A 27748-nucleotide genomic window follows, 5' to 3' on the forward strand; every position below is an offset into this window, starting at 1 on the left:
GCCAAACTAAATATTTTTATATAGTTGTAAGTAGTGTTAACATAAGGACACCTGCAAAATGTTATTGAACTCGTAAGTCGGGAACGTCCAAAATGACGTACGTGGTTTTCCCACAATAAGACCAACGTGTTCGAGAGGACGCGAGGTCCGACGAATTTTGAAAAACAGAGAGTCCGATCGGATACTTGAAAGAAATAGGACGAACGTTTTTGGTCCTCGACCCCTTTGCGCGCCCTAACCTTGGCGATCATGAGTTTGGGGCTCGGACGCTGACGATCCGCGATTGGAATGAAAAGTCCCGCGCGTTACTCTTTGTTTATGCGTGCAAAACCAAATCCTAATAAACTTAGCCTATAAGAAAGGAAATTCCGAGTCCATCTAAAAACCCGGGTAATGAAATTAATAAGATAAGCGCGCCATCATTATTAAAAACCTGTGCGCGGTACCGCGTTAATAACAACCTGGCGCGATACGTGAATATGAAAAACCTGTGCGCGAAGTAAATCGCGCAACAAAGGATTTACCACGTCCGAGAATTGGATAATCGTCGGCCCGCAAATATCTGCAATGGACTCCCCGAACTACTTGAGTATCTACCCGCTAATAGGGTTTATTTTATTAATTATGCTTTATTGAATATTTTGTGTTTTTATTATTATCGGTTCTATTGAACCTGACCTCTTGTATATATATTAAGTCTTTTAGCCTAGACCATGGTCAACACCATTAAGGTGTTTATATTTCGTAATGATTATTTCTAGTGTTAATTAAATCTTTGTTAAATTTGGCAACCTAAACTATCTAGTTATTTCTCATCTTCTTATATCTAAATTTAAAAATCAATCCCCTAGACAACGTACCTATTCTTTATTTCTCACGCAAGTCCCAATAGTGAAGGCTTGGCGGTTACCCGGACCATATAAAACAACCTTTGTAGGGAACGAGTTCATCCCATGGGTAGTATGCAATCCTAACCATACCACTACCACGTTCACTCTCACATCTTAAACATATATAAAATATTCCCTTACAAAATTGGGGGTCCGTCCGGGATATCATGCTATATATGTCGTACAAATTTTTTTTAATGCATTAACCCTGATTTATTAATTTCAAAATTTCGGAGTATCTCTAATCGCCCTGGTAACCCATGAATTTGCACGATTGTGCTTTATATATTTTGATAAGAATTTTTTTTTTGCCCCATGCTATAGATGCTATAGTGTGAATTGTATGTTGTTTTATTTGTTGAACCTTCCCAGGGTTAGTTTAGAGTGCTTTGTTTATTGATTAGTTATTGGTGTTAAATTATTTTTTATGTATAGAACGGGAGATAAAGCCCATAAGGAACACTGTGACCGTCTAAGAGCGGCACGTTTAGCAAGTCGTAACGACCGTAGGCAATCTCTCCCAATTGTTAAAACAAAACAGCCTAAATCAAAATCCAAACAAAGTCCAGTCAATATGGCTAGCAATAATTCTTCCAGAAATCCCTCTCCAAATAGAAATTCAGCCAATTTATCCCAGTGGGGAATTCCCCCTTTTTCTACGGGTAACAATAACCCTAACCCAAATGCCAGTATAAGCCAAAGCATGTTATCTGTTAACGCCCCCTCCGCTGTAGTAACCAGGGCGAGCAACACCTTTATCCCGCCAAATAACAACATTTTCGCTGGGGGTAATCAAATTTTAACCCCTTCTATAACTACGGGAACAAACACCTCTACCGTACCCAATGCAGTTGGACCTAGCTCCAATATTCAACCCCCTACAGCGCCCGTAGCCAATAGCTCGGCCCCCGTTTCAATTCCCGGGGATGTTTTAACCCAAATCCTTAACCAACTCTCAGCTCTATCAGTCCAAAATCAACAATTATCAGCTCAACATCAACAATTTTCCACCATGATAGCTAACCTTCAAGCCGCAGTAGTTCCTGCGTCATCCACTCCAAATATAGTTAGCTCACCTGCTAGTACCCCAGCTAATATTCCGGGCAGTGTTAATCCAGCCCCTAATCAATTTTTACCAGCTAATAATAATCCTGGTAGTGCAACTCTACCGACTAATCAGTTTTTACCACTTACCCCAGGTAGTCAGTTAAGCCTGACACCCACTTTGGGAACGCCGCCATTGCCCATGCCAAATAGCGCGCCCCAACCTCCTTTTAATACCCCAGCGCCCAGCGTAGCTAATTACTCTATAACGTCAAACACCAATGCCGCTACAGCGCCACCCCCAATGTATTGTCCACCAACTACTCCATTTATGTTTTCAAAATTTGTCAAAATTATCTCAAAATTTATAAAACGAATTTACCTTTCCAATTCTAATTTTAAAATCTTAAAAAGTAACCAAATACACAAATACTTATTCAAACAAACTGAGGGTATTGTCCGGTCTTGGGACTCTCGAATGCGGGCATTCAGAGATACCTTGACCAATCAGCCCCTTTGTATTTACCCAAGATGGGAGCGTTCCAACTACTGCAGAGGTTGTTTGCCCCATCCCGTCCATTCGTTCCGCTAAGGTCAACTTTTGGAACTTGTAAGAGTGACCCCTTTGCCTATTCACTCCTAACCTCTCCCCACATGTAAATAGAGTTTCCTCCTTATAAAAATAACTAGAAAGAAAACAAGGTTGCCAAACTAAATATTTTTATATAGTTGTAAGTAGTGTTAACATAAGGACACCTGCAAAATGTTATTGAACTCGTAAGTCGGGAACGTCCAAAATGACGTACGTGGTTTTCCCACAATAAGACCAACGTGTTCGAGAGGACGCGAGGTCCGACGAATTTTGAAAAACAGAGAGTCCGATCGGATACTTGAAAGAAATAGGACGAACGTTTTTGGTCCTCGACCCCTTTGCGCGCCCTAACCTTGGCGATCATGAGTTTGGGGCTCGGACGCTGACGATCCGCGATTGGAATGAAAAGTCCCGCGCGTTACTCTTTGTTTATGCGTGCAAAACCAAATCCTAATAAACTTAGCCTATAAGAAAGGAAATTCCGAGTCCATCTAAAAACCCGGGTAATGAAATTAATAAGATAAGCGCGCCATCATTATTAAAAACCTGTGCGCGGTACCGCGTTAATAACAACCTGGCGCGATACGTGAATATGAAAAACCTGTGCGCGAAGTAAATCGCGCAACAAAGGATTTACCACGTCCGAGAATTGGATAATCGTCGGCCCGCAAATATCTGCAATGGACTCCCCGAACTACTTGAGTATCTACCCGCTAATAGGGTTTATTTTATTAATTATGCTTTATTGAATATTTTGTGTTTTTATTATTATCGGTTCTATTGAACCTGACCTCTTGTATATATATTAAGTCTTTTAGCCTAGACCATGGTCAACACCATTAAGGTGTTTATATTTCGTAATGATTATTTCTAGTGTTAATTAAATCTTTGTTAAATTTGGCAACCTAAACTATCTAGTTATTTCTCATCTTCTTATATCTAAATTTAAAAATCAATCCCCTAGACAACGTACCTATTCTTTATTTCTCACGCAAGTCCCAATAGTGAAGGCTTGGCGGTTACCCGGACCATATAAAACAACCTTTGTAGGGAACGAGTTCATCCCATGGGTAGTATGCAATCCTAACCATACCACTACCACGTTCACTCTCACATCTTAAACATATATAAAATATTCCCTTACAGTCCTTTAATGGCATTTCACAAAAATATTCAAATATACCTAACTATATATGCATTCCGTAATGGTATGAATTAATTAATATTAAATCAACAATGAAACTACTTATATATATTGTGTGGTTAAGGTATGTTTATATCGTAGGTTGGATTTCATATGTGCCTACGTTGAAATTAAGCTGAAAGCAAAAACAACGTATAATCTTTTTTCTGGGATACGGATTTACTTGTATTGTTTTGAAACATCTTAAATTGTGTTTAAACTCTTCAATTAAAATTTCAAAATTGATAATCATTTATATAAAGGGTCCCCTAGGGTCCGTTTTAATTGAGAATATGGCATACCTCAATGATTTTAAATTTCCATCACACTAAATTTATTAAAAAATTAAGACTTTTATAGTGGTTAAAATTAATTCAGAATCACAGAATGATTTTTAAGAATTAATTAGCATGCATTAAAATTATTTCAGTAAATTTAATGTGATTTGAGAATTAACTTAACTGCATTAAAATTATTACAATATATTTTATTTAATTTGAGAATTAATTAACCTACATTAAAATTATTGTAGTAAATTTAAAGTGATTTGAGGAGTAATTAATTAAACTACTTTGAAACTACTACAATAAATTTAATGTGATTTGACGATTAATTAAACTATATTAAAATTATTGCATTAAAATGATTTGAGAATTAATTAAACTACGTTAAAACCACTACAATAATTTTAATGTGATTTGAGGATTAATTAAACAATATTAAAATTATTATAGTAAATTTAATGTAATTTGAGAATTTATTGAAGTACATTAAAAAATTTTTACTTTAAATATCTCTAAGTAAGTAACTATAACATTGTTTTTGCTTTCAAGATACCCGGCATTTTTCCACTAGCTGTCTTTCTCACGTAGGTGTAGATTATCCGCTTCATTGAGGAAGTGGATTTAGAGTAGTGACAGGCCCTTATAATTCATCTATGTGGTCTTAGGGTGTCGAAGACCTGGTAAATGCCATTAGTCTTACTTTTCCAGTCTCCGGTTTCTAGGCTTTTATAGCTGATGACCATTTTAGGTATTGACAGATTCTTTTTTATTTTATTTATTTTTTCTTCTACCATATAGAATTTTTTACAAGACATTTTTATAACGGGGGGGGGGGCACCTTTTAAAAATTTGTCTGGCAGCTTTTAGAATTTTTACATTAAAAATTTGGAGCGTGTTAGGTTCGATATAACCCCCACCCCGTCTGTCAAAATTCCACGAACCATGGTGATTTTGCATTATGTATATTACTTATAATCTATACGAGCTCTCCTTTTCAACAGGAATTTACTTGAACTATTTTATTCCCTTTAATATTTATCATTGTTTATTATTGCGCCGTAGCTTTCCATAGATTGCAAATCACTCCTGAAAAAAGGAGTAGAGTTGAAGCCATAATTTGTCAGTCTATATAAATATATTTCTAATATTTTCGAGAAAATTTAAACAAAGTTTTTTTCTTACAAAAATATACTAGCAATATTTTTAATCTGACCTTATTTTCTTATAAGTAATATAGAATTTTCATATGAATATTTATGTTAAAATCAAATTATTCTAGATGGGAATATATACAGCGACTAGGAATAATTGTGTATCCATTTTCTCAAATTATCCATAGGCGAATTTTGAGGGAAGAGTTAGGCTAATAATATATAACTAATTTTACCTCGTGAATAATCCATCTCGCTGCGACTTGCATCTTGCGCGCGCACCTGACCTCGCGTTGCTACCAAACCAATGAAATCACAGTTAAAAAGACGTCAGAGTTATATCATCACGTGACGGGATAGTAAGTTCTCAAACCCACAAAACAAACGTAGAAATTAACACGGAATATATGGTGGCTCAGGGATTCTCATCAGCTTTATGTATTACCAGAAGAAAATAGGGGAAGTACGTATTCGTACCTTTAGCTAGTGCAAGTCGTCCTTCTCTCCCAGAAACAAGCTATCGCTTTAAATTGGCCAATCAGAGATAGGCAGAGAACCGATAGAAATTTTTGAAGGTGCGCCACCATACCGTGAGAAACCGAACTACAGAGTATAGACGACGATTTCCGTCCTTCTTTCGCCCCGGTAGATTGATATTGAAAGTTATCGTTCAATTAAGAGTTAAAAATGGATAGTTCTGTCCAGTGTAATTTAGTATATCGGGAAACTAGTGACAAGAAAAGCCAGACAAGTTTTTAAGGCAAAACTAAAGGTATTCAAGTAGATTTTTCGCCAAATTCGAGTGACTCGTTAAGCCTCGGTCATAGTAAACTGAAGAAGTCTAATATAAAGACACTACCAGAAGGATCAACAATAGCAGACGAACCTTCGAAGAAAATAGTTTCTTGTATTCATCCGCGGTTTCCCGCCAAAAAAAGCGGATATTCAGTGGCGCAAAAAAACCGATAAAGTGACGTCTCGCGAAATAGCTAAGAATACGTACTTCCCCTATAGAGCTATTTCAGAGGGGGTAATGGCTACGTCACCAATGCTATTTGCCCATAGAGAAAATCTGCACAAAATGGCCGCCCTGGTCCGCCAAAGGCAGGCCCAATTTTCGTAGCAGACGAAATTTTTCCCCCACTGAAATAGCTCTATTTTCTTCTGGTATTACCAAGAAGCAATATTTAGTTTACTAGTCAGAAGGTATAAGTTGCCTAATTATTCGCGCGCCATAGTCCCAGTCCCCCTTTCAAAATACAAGGGGGACGTAAAAGGAGGCCGGGCTATTTTATAGCCTCTCCTCAGTCGGAAAATATGACTGTAATTTTCGTCATTCGCGTCGTGCTGGCTGACGTGAGTTTTCAAGAGCCAATTAGATGCTGGTTGTAATTTAGAGGCGGGGATTAACTCCGGACCTACTATACGTTTGGACCGGAGATAAAGCTAGAAATGTGGCGAATTTATACCTTCTCCCTAATAAACTAGATATCGCTTCTTGGTATTACTGTATTAAAATATAGAGGCTTGAGAGGTGGTACTCGTTGCCACTGAAATAATATAAAGCATACATTAGAGTGATTTATTCGCCACTTTAAGAGTAATGAACAATAAAATTATTCCAGAGTAGTTCTGAACTAAATCCAGCTATCTATCAACATACGAGTCTCGTTTAAGTTGTCTGCTATGCAAATTGCAAAACGTTTCAATATAATTAAATTAATTTCAGTGTTAATGTTAAGCCTAATATAATTAAAACATATCTGTTTATTTTCCTTTTTCTTCCCTCTGTAGGTTCTGATGACAGCCCAACGTTCCCAGTCCGCTCGCCAACTAACTGGTAAGTTCTATTTGACTGTTTCTCGCCTACATTTATAGCTTCAATAGACTAGTTTCCATTTTGGAATGGATTTGGGTAAAAACATTTGGTGCGGGCTAATGCTATCCAGGGATGTCGGGAAAACATCGGGTTCTTGGGATGCGATTTGACCCCTAGCGACGTTTTGGCGGAAATGGGAAATGGGCTGCCTATTTCCGCTCCTGTCCCTGAAGCGACTCGATCGACCCCGGTTGCTCGCTGCTCTGAGTAAGAACTCCCCTAGTGTACACTGAGAGAGAGTGAGGTAACACTCAACATACAAGTCGTAACAGTACAGTTCTGTTTGGGTAGAAATCCCGGTACAAATATTACCATCGCGAAGTTATGTATATGTTTCGAAGTGTGTCTGTAACAAATGTAGGTAAAATAACAACACGTACCGTGCCCTTTTTTGACCTTTGAACTTTGCCTGGGTTAAATGGTGGTGAGAAGAGTATTTCGAAGGTCATTAAAGGAAGAGGGAATAGTGCTATTGCATGATTTGCATCCCATCGTTAAGTTATGAATATGTTTCACAGTGCGTCTGTGACAAGTCACAAACATTTAATTTTTTGACCTTTGAACTTTGCCTCGGTCTCCTACATTTCTGGGAGACAATAAAGAAGGGAGATAGTTATAAAACGCTTGTTACGCGCATATCTTTTCGAGCATTCTGCTGCATGGAGAACGTATCACGTGATTGGTAGTTGTTGTTAAAGTCGGCTATAGGGACTTGCAAAAGATGTTGTTCTTTCTACTTTGAGCTTGACCATATTGTTTTTCCGGCCTTACGGATGGCGTAAGATTATATCGTCGGTCGTAAAAAAGTGTAGTGATGATAGAAATTGCATCTCTTTTTTTATACTTGTTTTGGTTTTGAGCATTTATCATGCATGAAGAAGAGTTGGGGACTCGTCGTTATTGCTGGAAATATCCGTGAAAGTACCTACCTATAGATCTCTTTAACAAGCAGCAGCGCAACTGCAGCTTCCCGCATGTTCTTATCTCCGTAAACCATTCCGTACACGTGTGGCTCTGGTTGGGATTGAAGATTAAAAACACGTATTGCTATTGGACCGTTAATCCTAAATTAGGATGTGGGTTTCTACTGTGTTTTATAGCTTAAGATACGGTACAGGGTGGCTTAGCTAGTCGAGGTGATCTCCCAATAAGGGGATAAGACCCCCCTGACCCCTATTGGATTTATGGTGTGTCATAGGTCAGGCAAGGTTGGGTTTGGATACGGTTTAATTTGGGGTCAGTTTTTAGTCTTTTAGTCTTTTAGCCAATCTTTAAGCCGAATAACAAGAAATTTCCTTCGACTCGAATAGCTAAACAATAATTTCAGATCACCCTGAACTCTGTTTGTAAGGAGAAACACAGAATCAAGAATCTGTTGACGGTAGAGATGAAAGGAAGTTTCGTTTTGTGTGTCTTTTGTTTTCGTAAATCTTTAATTAAAAAAACTCTTTGAACTGTTTAACACGAACTGGAGAGGAGCCTCGGGCAATTATCGAATTTTTAACTCGAATTTTTATTGAAGTGAAAGGCGGAAAACGTAATTTAAACCATCGTCAATCGGTTTCCTCTCCAAATAAGAAATTCGTTGCGCGAAACTAAACCAAACCGAAGACAAATTCTCCAGGGTTTTGGCGCTAAAATTTTGGAAATAAAATTTGGCGGTAATCTTCAAAGGACCAAATTTTCTTATCGACAGTGTTTAAAATTTCAATTCGGGAAATCATCATCATTATTTTAACGTTTTCCTAAACTTACTTCACTTGAGTTTTAATTTCAAAGAAGGAAACCCCTGGAGGTTTTCTTGCCAAAAAGTCTGAAAGAACTTGGGGAAGCCCCACTACAGGCGTTAGTTCGTAAAGTTTCAAGTGTTTACTGTAAAATTCTAAGGTTTTACCACACGCAACTTGGTTGGCGCCAATATTATTTAAGCCTAGTTTTCAATTTTGAATTTCACGTGCTTTAATATAATGTCACGTGATTTGTGTCGGAGATCTAAAGGATTATATGTTCCGGTAAACACAATATTTGAGATGTTACCGTGAAAATGTGATATTTAGACTTACATCCTTTTTCCTGTCACATTAAACTGATGCGATACTCTCTCTGTATAAGCTATAAAATATATAGGGCCTATCCTTGGCCCTCAATATCAGTCATAAGAAAAGAGTGTGACGTGAAAGAAGCTAGGCGGAAGGGTTCAATGCTATTTCCCAGTGGAGCCTGGAGAATCTTTTTTTTTATTTTATTTTCTTCTGCTTCTTCTTTTTGGCAAGTAGAGTACTTGTGTATCTAGTACTAAATATCGCCCAAGACCTCTTAAGGGTTGCTCTGGCCGCCTTTGATTACTTTAAGTGACTTCTTATTAGACAAGAAGCATCTTTCCTTCAAAGAGAGTGAACTGGATGCATGGTCTAACGGCGTAAAGTTATATGGCTATTTGAAATAGACTGAAGGGGGCGATTATTTTGGGATATCGCTTTTTATTATGCGTGTAAAGAATTTTATGAGCTCTAATATATATTTTTTTGGGCCTGGTAACATTTTGAGTGATGAACCAAAATAAGTGAAGTGTAGAGGTACTCTACACTTTAATATGATAGTGAACATCTGTAATTTGAAGTAAAGGATAGAGTAGTTATAATAGGACGCGATTACTGTCGTGACGTCACTGTCACACCTTCTAATGACCGTTTTGTAAGCGGTGTCATCGTTGTAATTTCATTTAGATTACCGATATTGACGTCATGTAGCTCCTCCTCTTTCGTATTGAGATAGAATAACCAATTTACCAACTTTTTCTTGTTGCAACTCTGAGTTTGTAACTTATATTAAATTCAATTCACGTTTTCTATATATAAAAAACTTGTATATCTTTTCCCGCAGAAGTGTGACACCGTTATGACTTCATAACCCCTGGTGTATTCTGTGCTTATTTACTTTTAGTTTTAGAAATATATTAGATTTTCAAGTAACGTAACTAAATTATTAGGCCAAATTTTCACGTATTTCCAACTATAGACCATTTCATAAATTACGTGCAACCAAAACACATGAGGAGACCTCCGTCCTCTTTGGTTAATTCCCTGGCGCTAAGAGGCGACACCAGATGGAGCCTAAGTTCACTACAAGCGTGGAAAGTCGCACTGCCCTCAAGCGGTTCTTCTAGGTGGAGGTAAATAACCCAGTAAGGTTCCCCCCTCTCTCTGGTGTTTGCTTCTCATCTGTAATTAATTTACTGGTCTATTTCAAACATTTAAAACCATATTTTAGTCCAAATTAAACACTAAAATCCCTTAAATTATAAAATCGAGACTCTATAGGCCAAGTCTGTATTTAGACATAATTTAAGTCGAGGTAGAATAACTCATTGCATACTGAAGTACCAGCGCCACCATCGTGTATTAGTACAAGGCCCATAATCCTTTACTTCGTCCTTCTGCTTTAAAATGAATAGTACGCTCTAAAATTAATATTTACTTTGGGGAAAATACTCCTTCATTTATACTAAGCAAATAGAGACGGACGACGACGTGCAAGTCGATGGTGGAAAAGGATGTAAAATAAAGATAAAAGAGGGTGATCCAGAGAGACAGGGACGACATTCCTCCCCCCGAGGTTACTGTCAGAGTTTCTATCCTTCAAAATAGAATCCCCCTAAGGGATTTTAATTCATATATACTCCTTTAGACTATAGCCTAATTCTATTTCTGCTTGCGTTATAACGTTATATAATAAATTTAAACTTGGATCTTAAGCCTTGGTCCATTCAACTACTACACATGTGTTTCGTCGTATTGGAGTAGTATGACTGGAAACATTGCTATGAATCATGACGCAACAAACAGTTGGATGTAATAATTTATCGGTATTCGGTTTTGCCTTTGGGATGTAATGCTGATCACTGGGTCAATGATTGCATAATTAATTAGTAATTAAAAGGTATTGCCAAGAATGTATGTAAAACAGGATAACGTCTATCTCTAAGAGCTGAAACCTTTGCTTTTGTCAATGTGACGGTAGCCCACGAGTACACCGGAAGTGGGTGGGGTTTTGCTTCCGATTTATTGGAGAATCTGTTTTTCATTGAAATATTCGTGCAATTCGATCAAACTTTTTAAATAGCATCATTAATGTTGAAACTGTGGGTGTTTTCTACGAAAGTTATCTCAAATTAATTGATATTTAATCAACTATCGTACGCGTCAACCACTTATCTCCATCGGAGACTGAAGTGTTTGCCTCAAATTCGAAGGAGTTGGAGAAAACTTGGATCGTTCTGAAAGTGCTTGAATTCTTATTTAATCAGGGTTCACACAAACCTGGAAATTTCAGGGAGATATATTGTTCACTAAAAATCGCCGGAAAACTCAAGGAAATTTAATTTATTTTTAGTACAATTCAGGGAAAACTTAAGGAAAATTTATAATAATTTAGTACAATTCAGGGAAAACTCAGGGGAAAAAAACCCCTCCAGAAGCTATTGCTTGATAATAAAAATTCCTGCAGTTATTATGTGACCTTGCAATGTCAGGGAAATGGGTATCCAAAATTTATATGAACCCTATTAATTATCTCTTTCTCGTTATACATCAAACTTGAGTAATTTTAATGAGAGACAATGCGACGGTAAAAAAATGTTTGTCGAGAGTCGAAATAATTAAAAAAAAACTTATGCAAACATAATTTTAAGGGCGTTAAGACAAATATTAGCACGCCATGGGCTCATAATATTTTGTTTCAAATTCAACAAGAATATACGTGGGGTATTTTTAGTTATAAAATTTGGTTAATAATTTATAGACACTTCCATGTCGATAAGAAAACAGTTACCTGTGAAGAAATTGGAAAAATAAATATTATATAATATCATAAGTTTATAAGTTATCTTCCATAAGTATGACACTTCCTATTCTTGATAATGCTAGAGACTTAATAGGAGTTAATCTTCCTATTTAGTCTGTACTAAGCCTTTTACGGCTCCTCACCAGGCGTCGCTTTACCCTGAGTCTATGACCTACCTCCCTCACTTCATGACAAGTTCTTAGTAACCAGAGACAAACTTGTGGAAGGAACATATATCTTATGAACTTATGATAATATGCTGTAACTTTTCGCTTTCCCTTGTTACTCTGAAAAGATTTTTTTCCCCGCTCTTATGAAAATTGAAAGTGGATTACTATTTTTTTTCAATCTTGTGGATGGTACGTACCGTGGCTGTACCGCATCAGATGCTAGAAGTTATTTTCGGGTAAATTCTCGTTCACTTTTGTATAGCCTCTTGGCTTAAGTAGGACCCATCTGTAGGCTAGCCGCTCGCACCGAAAGTTGATGTCATCTTTAAAGATCCGTGGGGATGAACATTGCGTTTCTTGTTATATGATACAAAATGAAAGTTATTTTTTAAGGCGTTGGTTAGGTTTGCAAGGATGGAATTATCGTACTGAGATGAGTCGGTATGTTTCAAATGCAAAGTTCAGTGGAGTTGAAGGGTAGCCTTTAATCTTAGAGAACTAAAAAAGATGCGCTTTTACAAGGAGTACAATGTTGGGGATGTACAGAAATAATCTTATATAATTTGATATTTTCGAGTTGTAATGTTTATAGTGATGTCCTTTTTACATATTTATGTAATATGTTAATTTTTTAAAACATTTAAAATAATAAATAATAATAAAATAAATATAAATAATAGTATATAAATAATAAATAAATATTTAATAAAATATATAAAATAATAATAAATTAAAATGTATCTACAATATTAAAGGAAAGTCCCGTAATATTTACATTCTTTACTCCTTGGAACAAGGAACTGGTTTAATTCTCTTATTTATGCGCTATCTTCATGCCACTGAATCTCGAAACTGGGATGAAATTTATCTTTTCTTAGCTGCAATTCTTCACAAAATGATTCGATTTATGATGGGTTCTGTTGGTACATTTTTCCGCTATATATCACAACAGCTTGACGCGCTAGCTGCGAGAAGCAGTCTGAAATTATATTAGCTAACCTTTTTTCCCCCCAATTCTTGCTTGCCCCGCTAGTCCAGTTTTGGGAGAGCTTATCTTTTTTACCCTTGCTCCATCTTTTACTCTTCACTTTAAAAAGGGACCTAAATTTTACCTCGTTATATTTGTTAACTTACCTTGAAATACCTTATGTCTTTATAAAAGGTATTTTTTCTTTTTCTTTTTCAATAAATTGTTGTATCAAGAAGCAGGGGTTATACAGGGTGTTTCAAAAAGGTTGGTACGACTGTAATACAGTGTGTTCAATGGAAAATCAATTTTGAGTTGAAAATGTAACGTGTTATGACATTTGACCCCAAGGGTCGCCTGTTACAAATTATGATTAGAGTGTTTTATGGATGACCCCTTATTCTTAGGGCAATTAAGTGTTATAGAAGTTACATTATCGACTCAATATCGCTTCATAAAACTTGCTGTACTTCAGTTCTACCACAATTTGTTAAACACCTTGTATATTAAAGAGGTTCTGTAACATAGTTTAGATATAATATAGGCTATAATATAAATATAAACTTCTTAAATTCGCTATTGCTAGGTTGGCTATAGGTTACTCCGGAGTTAGCGCCAAGGTTGAAGTAATTACGCTGTGTAGTCTATTTTATTTATACCTTAGTGATCTTTGTTTGCACTAAGGGAAGCCTGGACTTGATGTTATCTATAGTTCTGACGTAAAAAAGTAGTTGCACAAAGAATGCTTTCAGTCGTCTGGTTGCTTTTATAAAATTACGTTGACAAGGATTTCGTTTTTCTGAAACTTTATTAAATTTTATCGGGTTTTAAAATAAGTAATAACATTCCTAAAAATTTGTTGTTTTCAAAAGACATATTGTTTTCAAAGATTGTACGCAGACTTCACATAACTATTTTATACTTTATATCAAGACAGACTTATATTTTTAATATAATTAAATATTTCTAACTAGATAAATAATTAAAGAGTTAGAGAAACATTTTAATTCCGTGCGCCTGTACGCGGTCTCCACACGTAACACCGGAGCTCAGCGGTTGAAACATTTCTACAGGGGTTAGCTTTGTACTGTACTGTAAGGTATCTCACCCGCATTACACTCAATATTGTTAAGGAGCTAGAACGAAACCAGTTACACAATTCTTGTCCAACTTTATCCATCGATGTTTGAAGTAACTCCACCTACGTAATATATAAATCTCTTAAGATTGTTGCTATTTCCAAGAAATTCTCCCAAAAAGTTATATCGAGTTAGAAAACAATTTCCTCTGTTGTAATAACTTAACATACGCCCAAAACTTATTTTTCCGTCAAACTGTAAGCCTTTTTCCTTATGGGGAAAGGGAAAATACTACTATATTTCCCCTTTTCCCTTAAGCCTTAGCTGCGGAATAGAATATTTTTCTGAATCCCAAGAATTTTGATAATGCCCTGGAGTGACTGTATAATCTTCAAAGATATCTTCAATCCCACCTTAAGAATGCAAGGCGTAGAACCAACTATCTATGAAAACATAAGGTTTGGTTACCCTTAGTTATATATAGTCCTCTTTGTTGCACTTTAAGGTTGACCAACCTGATCTTAAGGCTGTGTAGGATGCAAGAAATATATCCATACTTAAAGCCATATTTTATTTTACTTCTTGCAAATCAAAAATATCCGAAAGATGCAATATTTTCATTTTTCAAGGATATGAAAGATTTTTTGTTTTTTTCCTTTTTACCTTATATCCAAACCAATCAATCCTTACGCAAGTTTATAATCAATGTGTTTTTAAACTTGAGCAATGTAAGGTTACATAAAAGGATGCCTGTAACCTTTAGAACCATGAGCAAATGTCAAATTTTCTTTCTTTAAAGGTGACATATTTCGTCTTTGAAATTTAGTGTAGTGTTAAATTTTAATCGCCTAAAAAAACTGACAACTTTTTTATGACATTACTTTAATACTTCTAAGCCCTAAACCCTAAACTCGACCCTGCTCTTTACAAAAGAGCATAAATTTCGAAGGTTCCCCGGGCTGACGTCATTATCGACGTCATTGCCACCATAACCGGGATAGCAGCGAAAGCGGGCTTTACACACCACGTGCTTCTAATCCTTCCCGCCAGAGAGCGTGCGATAGTATATCGGGTTAAAAGAAAAAGGGCGGGAAAAAGGGAGGGGGAACGGAATACGCCATCTGGTGATGTCGACAAACACCCACACGTGTCTTCTCTGCCCCGCTTCTAGAATCCGGAGAAAGCTCGCGAGTGGGCAGAGTTTTCCTCTCTCTGGACCGTTGCTTCGGAACAGAACGGGGGAAAAAGTGTTAGGAAATTTTTGAGCGCGAGATTTTGATCATATTTTTTCGCGCGATTTGAAACAATAAACCCGTGGTTTCAGTTTCGGTAAAGCGGAGATTCCCGCCATTTTTTTTTAATTTCTTTTAGTTGGCGGTTTAAATCCTATTAACCTTAATGAGGATCTGATTAATTTGTGCACGCGCGCGGATTAGTTCTGCATCTTTTTCTGCAGCAAACTGTACAAATAACGAGCTGCGCGCGATAAGTTTGGCGCCTATTTCAGGAGCTTTATATAAATAAGCGTGAAATGTTAATTTCTATATCCGCGTAAATGAACGCGATCTCGGAGGTTTTTTAACAGTCATTTCCCGCCATTTTTAGCAGTGGAATGAATACGTGGTCTGTTCGAAAGCGAAATTAACAAAGCGAACGATTAGTTGTGTTTGAAAGTGGAAACCGCAACTATATATACCCACGTTTTAATTCCCAATATATTTTCCCGCCAAAATTCTGCAGCGTGTGTTGCCTTTGCAAACCTTTACTTTCCCGCCATTTGTTCGCGCCAAATCATCTCAATGCCTTTATGGTCATTACACCGATGGTTTTAAATTAATTTTCTCTCAATGTAACTTTGAAGAGTAAAGAAAGCGGGGAAAGTGTTCGGTGTGACACCCAAGCGCGTTCGAGTGAAGTGTTTAAAAAGTGGAGGGTCCTAAAACGGGTAGTTTTCGCAAAGCCAGCGTCGCTTTTATTAAAACTATGGAGGGTGCATCAACTTCTTCCGTTAATTGGATGAGCGACGCTATGGCGGCCCTAATGAACCGCAAATTCGTCCGTAGTTTTAGCGAACGTTTGGCCCGTCGATCTTGTCCACCAGGAAGAGCCGAAACTTGGTGGCAACAATTGAGACACAGGCGATTAACAGGTAAAAAAAAACAACCCCCCCCCCCAACCTCTTCTTTCCCGCGCTAATTTTTCGCGCGAAATTCTCCTTGGGTGCCCCTTTAGCTACTCGCTTTAGCGTTAACCAAAAACTTAGGACGTTGTGAGCAAGTGGGCGAGAATCCCGCGAATTCCGGATACCGGTTCTCCAGCAAATCCTCGAGCCAAACTACTAGTTGTGTAGTTACTTCCTCCCCGTCTTTTGACGCCCACGTTCCATCGTCTTTTTACTTCAAGCAGTTAGAAACGTTGTTAGTTTTTCGTAGTACTATTCCCTACATGTAGAGGAAATTTTCTAGTAAATCATAATTGGTTTTCCCCATCGCGCGAGTACGTTTTTTTTGGCGGGAAGATTCGATAAATTATCACGTGTGCACGTGATGTTGTTTTCACTCCTTTCTAACAAAGTCAGCTAACCTTAAAGTTCAAAAGGGTTAAATAGATCCATTAAGGCTATAGTTGCGTTATTTACAACTATACTTTCAGATCTATTCCCTAACCATTAGCTTCCCCAATATGATGATAACCAAATCTTAAGTTGGGATTTCCATCATGGCCGTAAAGAGGAAGATGCCTTTAAAATCCGCGTGTTCAGAGCGCGTGAGCTGAAATAGCCTAAATTATCTACGCCCTGTTGCACTCTTCGACCGTTGACCTATCCTACATAGGCCATAGATCCATTCCATAAATCTGCAAGGAACAGCAAGGTTAAGCCCCTTTCACCGCTGACCTATGATTCTATAGGCCCTAGGCCCTAGATTCAATCCGCAAAATAGCTAAGACACAATCGAGGGACTTGTCACTCTCAGAGTCCCTGTACCTTAGCACTGTCAAGGGCAGCGACGTGCGTTAAGTGAATGGCCCCTCTGTCACAATCGCGCTGAAGTTAAGGGACTATAAGGGCGGTGTTTAAAATGATCTCGTTCTCTGTCGAAACACCCTGGATAAAGTAGACACAACTAATTCCATATCCACCCTAACTCGTTTTTCATTTTGATTCTTTCAAGGTACACCCATCGTACAATACTAATTTTATCTCTTAATTCGTGCAAGCATATATTTTAATTTTCTTTTAATGAGTTATATATTCTAAAGATAGTAGGTCGCGGTAAGAGAGCTAATTATCCATTAATCCGTTCTCTGGAATTTCTATCCCGGAGAAGACGTAGATGCAGGACGCTGGTCGCGGCTTAGTCTTTGATTTAGTAGCTACGTGAATTAAGAGACTGCGACGTTTCGAGGCATTAATAAAGTGCAATCAAATTCCTATGGCTTCCTCTATATAAGTCAGGGCTTATTACTCAATATCACGCGCTCGCACTAGCTCTATGACAAACCGTATTTAATTTAAAGGGATTGTAGCGTATGAATTGATTATTAGAATTGGGATTGAAACGTTTTTACTCGATATGTATACATGCAGGTCTCTCCAAAATTAGTTGTAGTACCAATGTACTGACGTGGAATGAGTCTATCAATTTTGAGTTGAAACTTGTAATGTTAGTTAAAATTAAACGCCAAGTACTATCCCTTTAAAATAAGAGAAGTAAATGTAAGTTCCTGGTATAATTATGAATTCAATATATTTAAAATTTGTACAGTGTTAATGTATACTTGAAACTAGTTAGGATGCATTGTTTATTCGTAATGCCTACTCCTTATTGAATCAAATAACACTGAAGGAATTGTTAAGCCTAACCTACATTGTTTGGACAGAGGACTTGGACATACGTTTATAATTCCATAACAAATGTTTTGAGAAATTAGAGGCAATTAAAATTCTGTTAGAGCGGGTCCCGGGGATTATGCCTGTTTATACGAAAATGTTGGCGTAATTATGAAATTTATTTAAACTTAAAATTTACTTTAAAATATGACATTCTCTTTGGCAAGTATCCGATAATTTCCCGCGACGCTAAGCCTAATCCGACAGTTTACGTGTTGTCTAAAATTTTGCAGGGATTAAAATCTTCAGAATTACGTTGTGATTTAAACTAATTGTGATTGTATAACTGCGTGCGGGAAGAGCTTGGAATTATGAGTTTGAAATTAGGACGAGAACTGCATGCGTTTTTGTTTTACTCAAATTAGACCTACTTTTGATGTTATTTTGAAGATGAGATGTCTAGGATCATTCTGTGTAAGATTTCCAAATTAGTGAAGGGATTTATATACAGGGTGCAGTAATCTTTGGACGATAAAAACAAATATTCCCTTAATTTCTGATGAACCTTTTAGAATCACCCTGTATAAGATTTTCAATTTAAATTCTAGAAAATAACAAGAGTTGAATTACACTTGGAAATATTAATCAGTTCATTAAAAACTTAAATAAAAATAATTTCTGCTTAAAATCATCTTCCCCCATTGCGAGGGAGGCCATTACGCAAAATTTCCAGTTTTCCCTCTCGTTTCAATGAATAAATATTGAAACAAAGCTAATTTAAATACTTTTGAACGATCATTAAAAGGTAGAGAGACATTAACGATGATCGAGTTTAGTCTATACAGATATTTTCGCAGCAATATTTTATTTGCATACAACCCAAAAGTTTTGCGTAATTGCATCCGACGCGACAAAACATTTCGAGGGAAAACTGTAAAATGACAGTTTTCCCAATTTTCCTTAATTGCTTTTCCTTTTAAAACTACTAAAGTGTTCCTTATTTTATTTTTTTAACATTCTGAAAGTGCAGAGAAATCGAAGAAACTTATTGTAAGCCTTGGCTTGAAATTAATTAGTGGTATTGTCTTCAAGGCCTTTTTTTTTATTGGGTAATTTCTCTTTTAAATTATTTTAAATTGATCAGGGATAATTTTATTTATCGATAGTTCGTTTGAAGAATTTTGCCTTTGAATTCAAAACTTATTAAGTTCAAAGTTTCCTTTGATCCCGTGCTCATCTTGTTATAGAACCTTTGTTAAGTCTCGCTAATTGAATTAATTTACTCCGTCTCAAAGCTTAATGAGTAAAGTTTAACGAGCCTTGCTAATTAATATAAAACCATCCAAATATCAGCCTTGATTATCGCTAGATAATAATAATAGAATTAGATGGTTCAATAATTTTTGATTGTCAAACAATCGCTATAATTATAGTCTGGTTATCTTTTGTGGTTGAATTTTTCAAACTAAAAAGATGAAAAGAATTCTGGGATTTTGTTTATCTTTTATTGTTGTCTATAGGTATAGTTATCAGACTAGAAGGATTCATACTAATTACACAAGTACCCTGACCTCCTAGTGTAAGGGTATGAATCCTCCAAGTCAGAAAACTATGTATATTTAGCTTAACTCATACATAAAGATGTAACTCGTTTGACAATACGAGTACTATACTTGGAGTGACTTCAGACATTCAGTGGACTCATTGTTCGATAAGATTATAACGTTTTTAAAGGGAATGCAACAGTCAAAATTAGACGAGATGATACCATAGTCAAGCCCCCTTTAGTTATCTACAGCCGCATCGTTTTACCATCACTTTAAAAATTTCACTTCTCGTCTATTTGTTTTTAATCTCCATAAAATTTGAATTCTTGACTTTTTCATTTATGTTTATTCTGTACATGTATGTAGATTATAACGTATCCTTTAACAATTTGGTGGGGATAAAAACCCCTTTACCATTTATATTCTGAGGGCCTCATCGTAAAGGCGGGAACATACCATATGATGCAGCAAGCCTATAGATAGGCGTAAATTTGCCTTGCGGAAATGTATAAGGCATAGCTGTCTCTCTTTGAATAACTTTTATTTATTTATATAGTCATAGATGGTCGCGTCATTCGACCCCCTTCCCCCCCCCAAACCAACCGTTCGACCTTTTAAATAGTTTCCCGTCCATCTTAAAGTGTTTACGTAATATCCCTTCAATTCATAGACATCAGAAATATATCCATATCATTTACTAACTATTTTAAAAAGCTATTAAAACTCGCAACTGCATTGGTTTCTTCGTTGCATTTATTATTAACTAGTATATGCTGCCCTTGACCATGTCTTAATGGCTACTAAGGGTTCGCGGACCCAACTTTTAGAAACTCGAATCAAACCTCTTCCCATTGTGTTCCATGAAGTTTGGTCAAATTCAGTATCGAGTTTTGACTGCATGTTCACAAAGAACAAATATACAAACAGATAAATAGCATTCTCAAATTTATGTTAGTGATATCTATGAATCCAGCCGGAGTTTCAACGTGTACCCATTAAAACCCAAAATATCAATTCCAGTAGACTGTCTCCCTCCCCTTCCCTCTCTGGTTTTAAAACTTTTAGAACCTTTAAAAGGTCTCGACCGTCGTGCAGAGTTTATGCTAACCCTAACTCGATCGGCCTGAACCATTTTACTGTTTACTTAAAAGTATTCATCCTACCCTACCAACTGACAATTTCTTTTCTCGAAGACCTCGTTGCTTAGGAGTTTCGACATGGTTGTTATCATTTCATCAAGCTGGAATTCCCTAAGTGAGGTACCTCCTTTTCCACTATCTTGAAAGTTAAATCTCTCTATTCTAAATTTCTAATCCCTGCTATGCAAGCTTCCAATCCCGCATCGTCAGTGTTTTGACGGCTGTTTCAAAGATATTGGCCTCAAATGGTTAAGTTATTGGCAAACGGTTGCTGCTGGAGATTTACCGTGAGGAACATAAGGGTTAAGAATCTGAAGAAAGGTTTATGGATTTGACTGAAAGGTTTAGTGTTTACAAGTTTAGGGTGCTTGAACTTGAACGGGGAAACAAACGTATAAAAGGGCCTCTTGTGTGGTGCGGTGCGTTCAGGACAGTTAAAAACCCTAAGAAGAACACACCACCCTTTACTTTAGGGCAGACTTATCAGAAACACCCTGTATATTCTTCCAAAGGAATCTGACCCCGATTACGAAATACACTAGTTGAACAATGACTATCCATTTCAATTTTTATTCGCCAGGATCGTGTATCATAATAAATGATAGCTATCATTGATAAGTGAGCATCTTTCCCCGTACCTCAATAATACCCCCACAGTTCCACCTCTCTGAATTCATGGAACGAGCTGGAGAGAGAGTTGATCCTCGTATTGTTCCATTACTTTCAATCAAAAACACAAGCGAGATATTATCGGTTTCTCATTTTACGATTTAGGTAATACTATATGTACAACGCGATACATACCCAAGTTTTATTTGTATGATCTTGCACATATCGTCTGTCGATCTGTCCCAAGTTCAACGTCCGTTTTCTTACTGGGTATCAGCTGTCTGATATTGTCACTTGTGCCGTTGAAAAAAAAAGAAGTGTATAACTTGAATCACACTGTTTTGCAGAAGGATATTGGGTCATAACTACTTTGAGAATGTGACAGACACTAAGTGTATTTAGGCCTACATTTAGTAAAGAAGTAGGAACCCCACAATAGTCCAACTAATTCGAAAAGCCAGAAGTCAGGGGTTATACCTTACCAAGGAAAATACAAGATCCTAGCGTGACGTATGGCTAAACCAATGTCTTCATCCAATGATAGTACAGTATTTTCGCAATTTTACACAAAATGTAATTGCAACTAGTTCTGTTTACTTATTGAAGACTTCAGTCTTTTCGTAATGGTATGGGAACTGGATACGACTTCGAGTAACTTACTTCCTGTACGTGTTTGTGTAGTGTTGCACGACAGGAAGGCGTTTTTCTGACACAATAAAGACGAGAGAAAGCGTTAGAAAGCCATGAACGATGACATACTCGATGCGTGTTTTGTTCTGCGTTTCTGTGGCGAGCTTATTTTCCAACCCCAGATCCATTTACTATATCCAAAAAGCCTCCTTAATCAATTTCTTCCTTTTTTCCTGGCAGTTCCATGCAGGCAAGGCACTCTGCCTTTGGCACCCATGCAGCAAGCACTTTTCCTCATTGCATACCCTTTTCCATCACCTTTTTGCCAAGCTGTCATTTCGATACTGTTCCGAGCACCCCATTTATATTAAAGTTAATTGTCTTCTTAATTATTCTTTAGGCTTAGCAGATTCAGTATTTTAGCAATTTGGTAAGACTGTAGAGGTCACGAAGCTTTTAGGGTGTATCAAAAGGTTCGATCTGTTTTGTACTGTATTATAAAGTCTCGAATTGTTTTAATTAGATTGTTACTTCAATTTAACTTCCTAGTTTCAATTAACTAGGCATAAGTCCCTTTTCATGTGGAACCTAAGGATTGGTAGCTTTTCATGAGGGATAATTTGTCAATTAAAGATTCGTATTACGATGAGGTTGCCCAAGGTTGCTCCTATTTCAATAGATAATTTGAGGGCAAGTGTTGCCAGTTATATGCGAGTGCATACAACAGACTGAAAATCTTGTAGAATTCAATTAGATTCAGTAATTAAACTAATAATCATTCAGTTCCAAACCTGAATGATGCAGGAGATGCTCTAATATCAAATTATTTCTGTAGCCCCTCTAGTGCATGAACACTATCTTTAAACCATCTCAGGAAATATCTATGGAAAGTGGAAGAAATTAAAGAAATTGTCCCAAAATTAGTCAAGAAAATCGGTAGCAGTTTTATAATTCATTAATCAAAATGGTCTGGGAAGGCTGGAAAATTTTGTTATTGCTCCAAAACAATCTCATATACTAAGGAAAATGATATAAGTGGTTAATAAGGTCAGGGAAATATAAGGGAAAATACGGTATACAGTTTGAAACTAGTTCGCAAACTCAGTTAATTAATTTATATGAGTTTCTTTGAGATGGTTTCTCTGAAATTGGTTCTTTTGTTCAGAAACTAACTTCAGGTCATATTATAGAAAACCTAGAACGAACGTGTAAAGAATTAAATTAAATATAAAATTCCGTGAATTACATCTCGAACCATCTGACTTTTCTTCCCTAAGGTTAGGTTTAATATCAAAGATTTAAAATCTCATTTTTTTTTTATTCCTTTGGAAGTTAATTGAATCCGCGAAACCTTTAAGGGGTTTATAGCCCTACTGCACATGTGGTCCAAATCTATTCCACGTATCGGCGATAAAAGTTTTAAAATTTAACATTGTAATGGGCCCGGGTTCTTACGTCAACGTGCCTTATAATACAAACACAGAGTTTAAGATGGCGGTTTTCTTCCAATCCATGGTTCCCCCCCCCTCCCCTCTTAGCTTCAAAGTTTATTTTTTCTAGCCTAGCTTCGGAAATAGATTTAAATTCGTTTAGCGTTTATTTGCGGGGTTTTTTCTTTATTTTTGTTCCTTTGGTTTTCTTGGAGTCCGTACGAAAGTGTTGAGTTTAGGGAATGTTTGACCCATTCGGAGTTTGCAATGTGTTGGAACCTTTACCTTCTTATATTTGCTTTAAGAGAAAACATTAGGGATGCAATTTTTTTCTTTGGTTCCCACTTCCTAAGTTTTCTGATCCGGTGGTGGTTTTTGGCTCCAGGCCAAAAGAATTGAGAATTTCTTCCTTTTACGGAATTAAAAAGAAACTTATTAGTGTTAAATCTTTCTTTTTTTTAATATTAAAATCTGAGAAATTAACATCGAGGCATTTTTTTTACACCGAAATTAAAATTAATCCAAGTGTTAATTTCCTCTTATTTATTTTTTGTTTTCATAATTAATTTTCTTGGACTGCAATGAAGTTTAAGAACAAAGTTAGCAACTCAAGGCCTTTACCGGTTTCTATAGCCAGAGTTATGACGTTTGTTACATTTTTCAGAGCACGTGACTGCCTAGAGCCTATCAGATTGAATTTTAAAAGAAGCCCCGTACACTCTCCATCGTAAATGAATAACCATACAGTTATATAAATTCAATTTCTTTCATCTTTTAATGTACTTAAAGCAATCTTTCAACGTTCATCTCTGTCTGCCCATTCGTCTAGAAATATTTCTTAACTTAATCAAGAGCTAGCTCCTTGTGCGTATGTGTGTGTGTTAAAGATTTTGAGTAGGTCTGTCTCGTTAATCATAAGTAGTATTACAAGAATACGTATGTCACTTAATGAAATACGTTAATATAACCAGAAGAGGATAATAGGAGAAGGATGACACTCTGTATCCTCTTAATAATGCTTTAGTTATGTAACATGATTATTCCCAGGCTCATGCACCCTTTTTGTTCGCTTTCCTGCTTATCAAACTTCAGATGGGCATCGCACCATGCACGGGGTATTCTATAACATTTTGGTACTAAATCCTCAGCAATTCACCCACAAACCTTGATGGTCTTGACGTGGGACAAAAATCCATAAGCGCATGCGCCAAGGCAAATAATTAAGCGCTAATGGAGTAATGATAAGGGAACTATTTATCGCGTATCATGAGATTCGGTTTAGTAACCTTACTCCAAATGTTTTTTATTGATGTTGGTAATAATCGTGTTACAATTCCCCCGCTTTGTGGTTGGTACACTTCTCTTTAAGAGAAGCATTATATACTTCTAAAACAACTTATTTAACAAACTTTGGTTTTAAGCGACCGCTGAGGATTAAGATAAAAATATTACAAACACCAGTATGTAATATATCATGGTATTATAGTTGTCTATCACCCAAGCTTGCTCTTATGAGTCCAAATAATTCCTAAGAAATTAACTAATTTATACCTAACTAGGGATACTTATTCTTAATATGTTTCTAATTGTTATGTATAGAAAGGTTCATACAGTATATAGTATACTCGAGATCTTTTTCTTTTCATTTAGACAGCCCATAAAGCGTTCTTTTACCCTTCATAAATTGAATAAGTCTATTATAAGAATTGTCCAAGTTGGATGGAACCCCCTGCGCTATAGCTGTAACTGTTCAAGATTGTCAAACATTGTTTTAATCGTATAACAACGACCTTGTTATGCCAAGAAATTGAAATGGCCGAGCAGATGAAAAGAAATAAGGAAAGAAGGCCCTAACTTGTCACTTAAAAGATCTAACAAGACGTAACTGTATTGGTCAAGTTACTTAGCACATTGGTGCGATCGTAAAATATTTTAGTTTGATATTTATACTGAAGCTGCGATGCTACAAACTCGGCAGTTACGTGGGCATGGATGTTAAGTAAATATTTTCTAATGTTTATTTGATTTTAATGGTGTTCTTGCAAGGTGCTAATTGACTATGCACTCGTCATATTAAGTTTGAACGTCCTTGACAAGTTCTATTAAGGTATAATGCGATCTGCTCTCCTTTATTGACGTAATATCAAACTAAATGTTTAGGCCCCTTAATACACAATATTAAACCTTATAGAAAAGAAAGTAGTGTTTCTCAAGTGATAATGAACAGGAGTGTATTAAATAAAACGTAAAAATTAAGTGTGTCTAAATTTATCCATTGTCTGATTATCGTCAAAGATAGGGTGAAACAAAACGTTGACCATCCAAAATGCACTCCATTATAAAGAAATCAATCCCATTTTTAATTGCTACTTATACTTAATGTAATGTAAATTACAAGATAACTGGTATCAGAAATGAAGGCAAAAAATCGATCGTCATAACCACGTGTTTCATTATCGAACATTTTAATATATTCATTACATGCTAGGTAAAGAAAAAAAATTCGGTCTCGCTTGAGGAAGCGATTTTTGAAATATGATCATATTTTCCTAGCCCTTAAATTCTTCGTGGCTATTTAAAAAAGGATCATTACGTATCACAAGAAGCCAAGAAGCGTTCAAGCGCTCAGCGTGAACAGGCTGGAGATACATTTTTGTGATTAATCAGCATCGTATGACAAGCTTGTAACTAATTTGCGGGGAGGTTTATAGAGCTCTGTATCGTATATCTATTTTAAAAGAAAACCTTAGCCTATTTTATCAATTTCTTAACCCTAAATCTTGCTGTGGAATATGTTCCTTAAGCCTTGGTGTAGCTTTTTAATGGTCTTAGGGTTAGGGTTAAGTCATCCATCTATGTCAATACAATTTTTCCATGCGCTACCATGCGCAGCTTCTGTTCTTCTTGAAGCTACATCAACTTAAGCCTTTTTTCTTTGGTTTAAGCTGTAGGCCCCTTCAAGAAATTTAAACATGGATGGTATGATTAATTATTAGAAAATTTAAGAAATTGACCCCAAAACGTGTGTATACGAAAAAGGTCTAGACGAAAGATCTTTCAAATTTAGTAGGCGCGAGAAAAATGGCACGAGATTTAAATTTTTGAAATTTTAGATTAGGCTTAACTTTTTCAAACGAATTACTGTCTGCTACACGTTCTGCAGTCAGTTGCGACACAATTGAGTACATGCAATGCAACGCCCGGTTTTTCCCTGTTCTAAAAAGTGTCTATGAATTCTACCTTTTATTGGCCAGTAAGTACACTGTGACTACGGCCAACTCGAAGAACATACAGAGTTTACAAATTGGCCGTGAAATTATTTACTCAATGGCGAGGGTCATAGGTTGGGGTTTGGGAAAATGGCCAATAAGGAAGAATACGTTGCTACATAACGAAAGATTTAAATTTAGACGCTGCCACTGATTAATAGCATAACAAAAAGCCAAAAGGACTTTATAAAAATACTCTTTTGATAGATTAACAATTCCATCTACTTGGAATATAAAATTATAAAAAAAAAGCATTCATGAATAATAATAATAAAACTTACTCGCCGTTTAAAATTGGGAATTTCAAGTGTCTCATGTAAGTTTAGTTTTCCTTATTTCGTTATTCGACGTTATATATTTGAGATCAATTTATTACAAATTTTTATATATATATATATATATTTGAAGTACTTAACGAAATGTACTTACTGTATGGAGGGAGTTGCGTTTCTTTCAAATCAATTTTAAGGATACTTGAAAACCCGGACGGAGAAAGAAAACCTATAAGGGAAAAGAGAAATGTTAATTCCCAAGTGTTGATTGATACGAAACAGTTAAAAGAACTGGATATTTGTTTCAATTTATACAAAACTTGAAGAATATTAAATTTGTATTCGTAAAAGTTACTCTGTATACAATGAAACGGTATAATATTACATTCGTAAAGAAACTCGAGGTGTAATTTGATAAATTTAAAATTGTAATTCGCTTTTTAAATTTAAATTTCCGTACAGAAGTTTATTTTACAAAAAAGAAAAACTAAAAAGTTTTGCTTCGCAGTCTTTAAAAAAATCTGCATTTATACACAATCCCCGACTCTCTTTCAAACCCAGGAAGGACCAGAAATTATAAATTATTAGGTCTATAGGTGTATACTTCAATTTTATCATAAACTTCTGGTGTAGATTTGAAAAGGGCGCTCTAGAACACTAGATTGACACCATCCGACCAGGGAGAAAGAGGTGAAATGGAGTGGAGATGATGACAGGCGACCTGGGGTAATGAAAGCCTCCCAGTGTCCCTCGCGCACGCTCCTATACTCTTCGGGAGGCCATTGTTAAGTGCTGCCGCGTAGCGTTTTTATGTGTATGAGAAGTAGCCTATTCATTTAAGGCAAAGGGGGAATCCGCGACGTGTATTACGACCCTACCAAAGCGCTGAGCATGCTGGGGGGAGGACTTCGTTGCCGTAGGTGGGGGTAAAAGTATAGA

The 27748-nt window shown here is 36.4% G+C and overlaps 1 protein-coding gene and 1 long non-coding RNA gene across 7 annotated transcripts in view; one reads left to right on the forward strand and one right to left on the reverse strand.

Moving 5' to 3' along the window:
* cv-c (RhoGTPase activating protein) overlaps nt 1-27748 on the forward strand; it is a 120851-nt gene that overhangs the window by 56780 nt on the left and 36323 nt on the right. For both annotated transcript variants that reach the window (XM_089870146.1, XM_089870145.1), the window contains one exon: nt 6939-6984. In XM_089870146.1, the coding sequence (XP_089726272.1) occupies nt 6939-6984 (46 nt within the window). The remainder of the gene's footprint in view (nt 1-6938; nt 6985-27748) is intronic.
* Nucleotides 11119-22196, reverse strand: LOC149690591 (uncharacterized). 5 transcript variants are annotated; one of them, XR_016383764.1, is made up of 4 exons: nt 21404-22196; nt 21238-21319; nt 12233-13801; nt 11119-12152 (listed from the first exon to the last, which is right to left on the reverse strand). It is a non-coding gene; the product is annotated as an uncharacterized LOC149690591 (long non-coding RNA). The 5 variants fall into 5 exon arrangements; XR_016383761.1 differs by lacking the exons at nt 21238-21319; nt 21404-22196 and adding an exon at nt 18113-19404 and having other exon boundaries at nt 12233-12391; nt 12465-13801; XR_016383762.1 differs by lacking the exons at nt 21238-21319; nt 21404-22196 and adding an exon at nt 18113-19404 and having other exon boundaries at nt 11120-11853; nt 12042-12152.

This window comes from Phalangium opilio, unplaced genomic scaffold, assembly GCF_054372755.1.
Source record: "Phalangium opilio isolate 3A_F unplaced genomic scaffold, DU_Popi_V2 ptg000031l_1, whole genome shotgun sequence".
In the NCBI taxonomy this organism is placed as follows: domain Eukaryota; kingdom Metazoa; phylum Arthropoda; class Arachnida; order Opiliones; family Phalangiidae; genus Phalangium; species Phalangium opilio.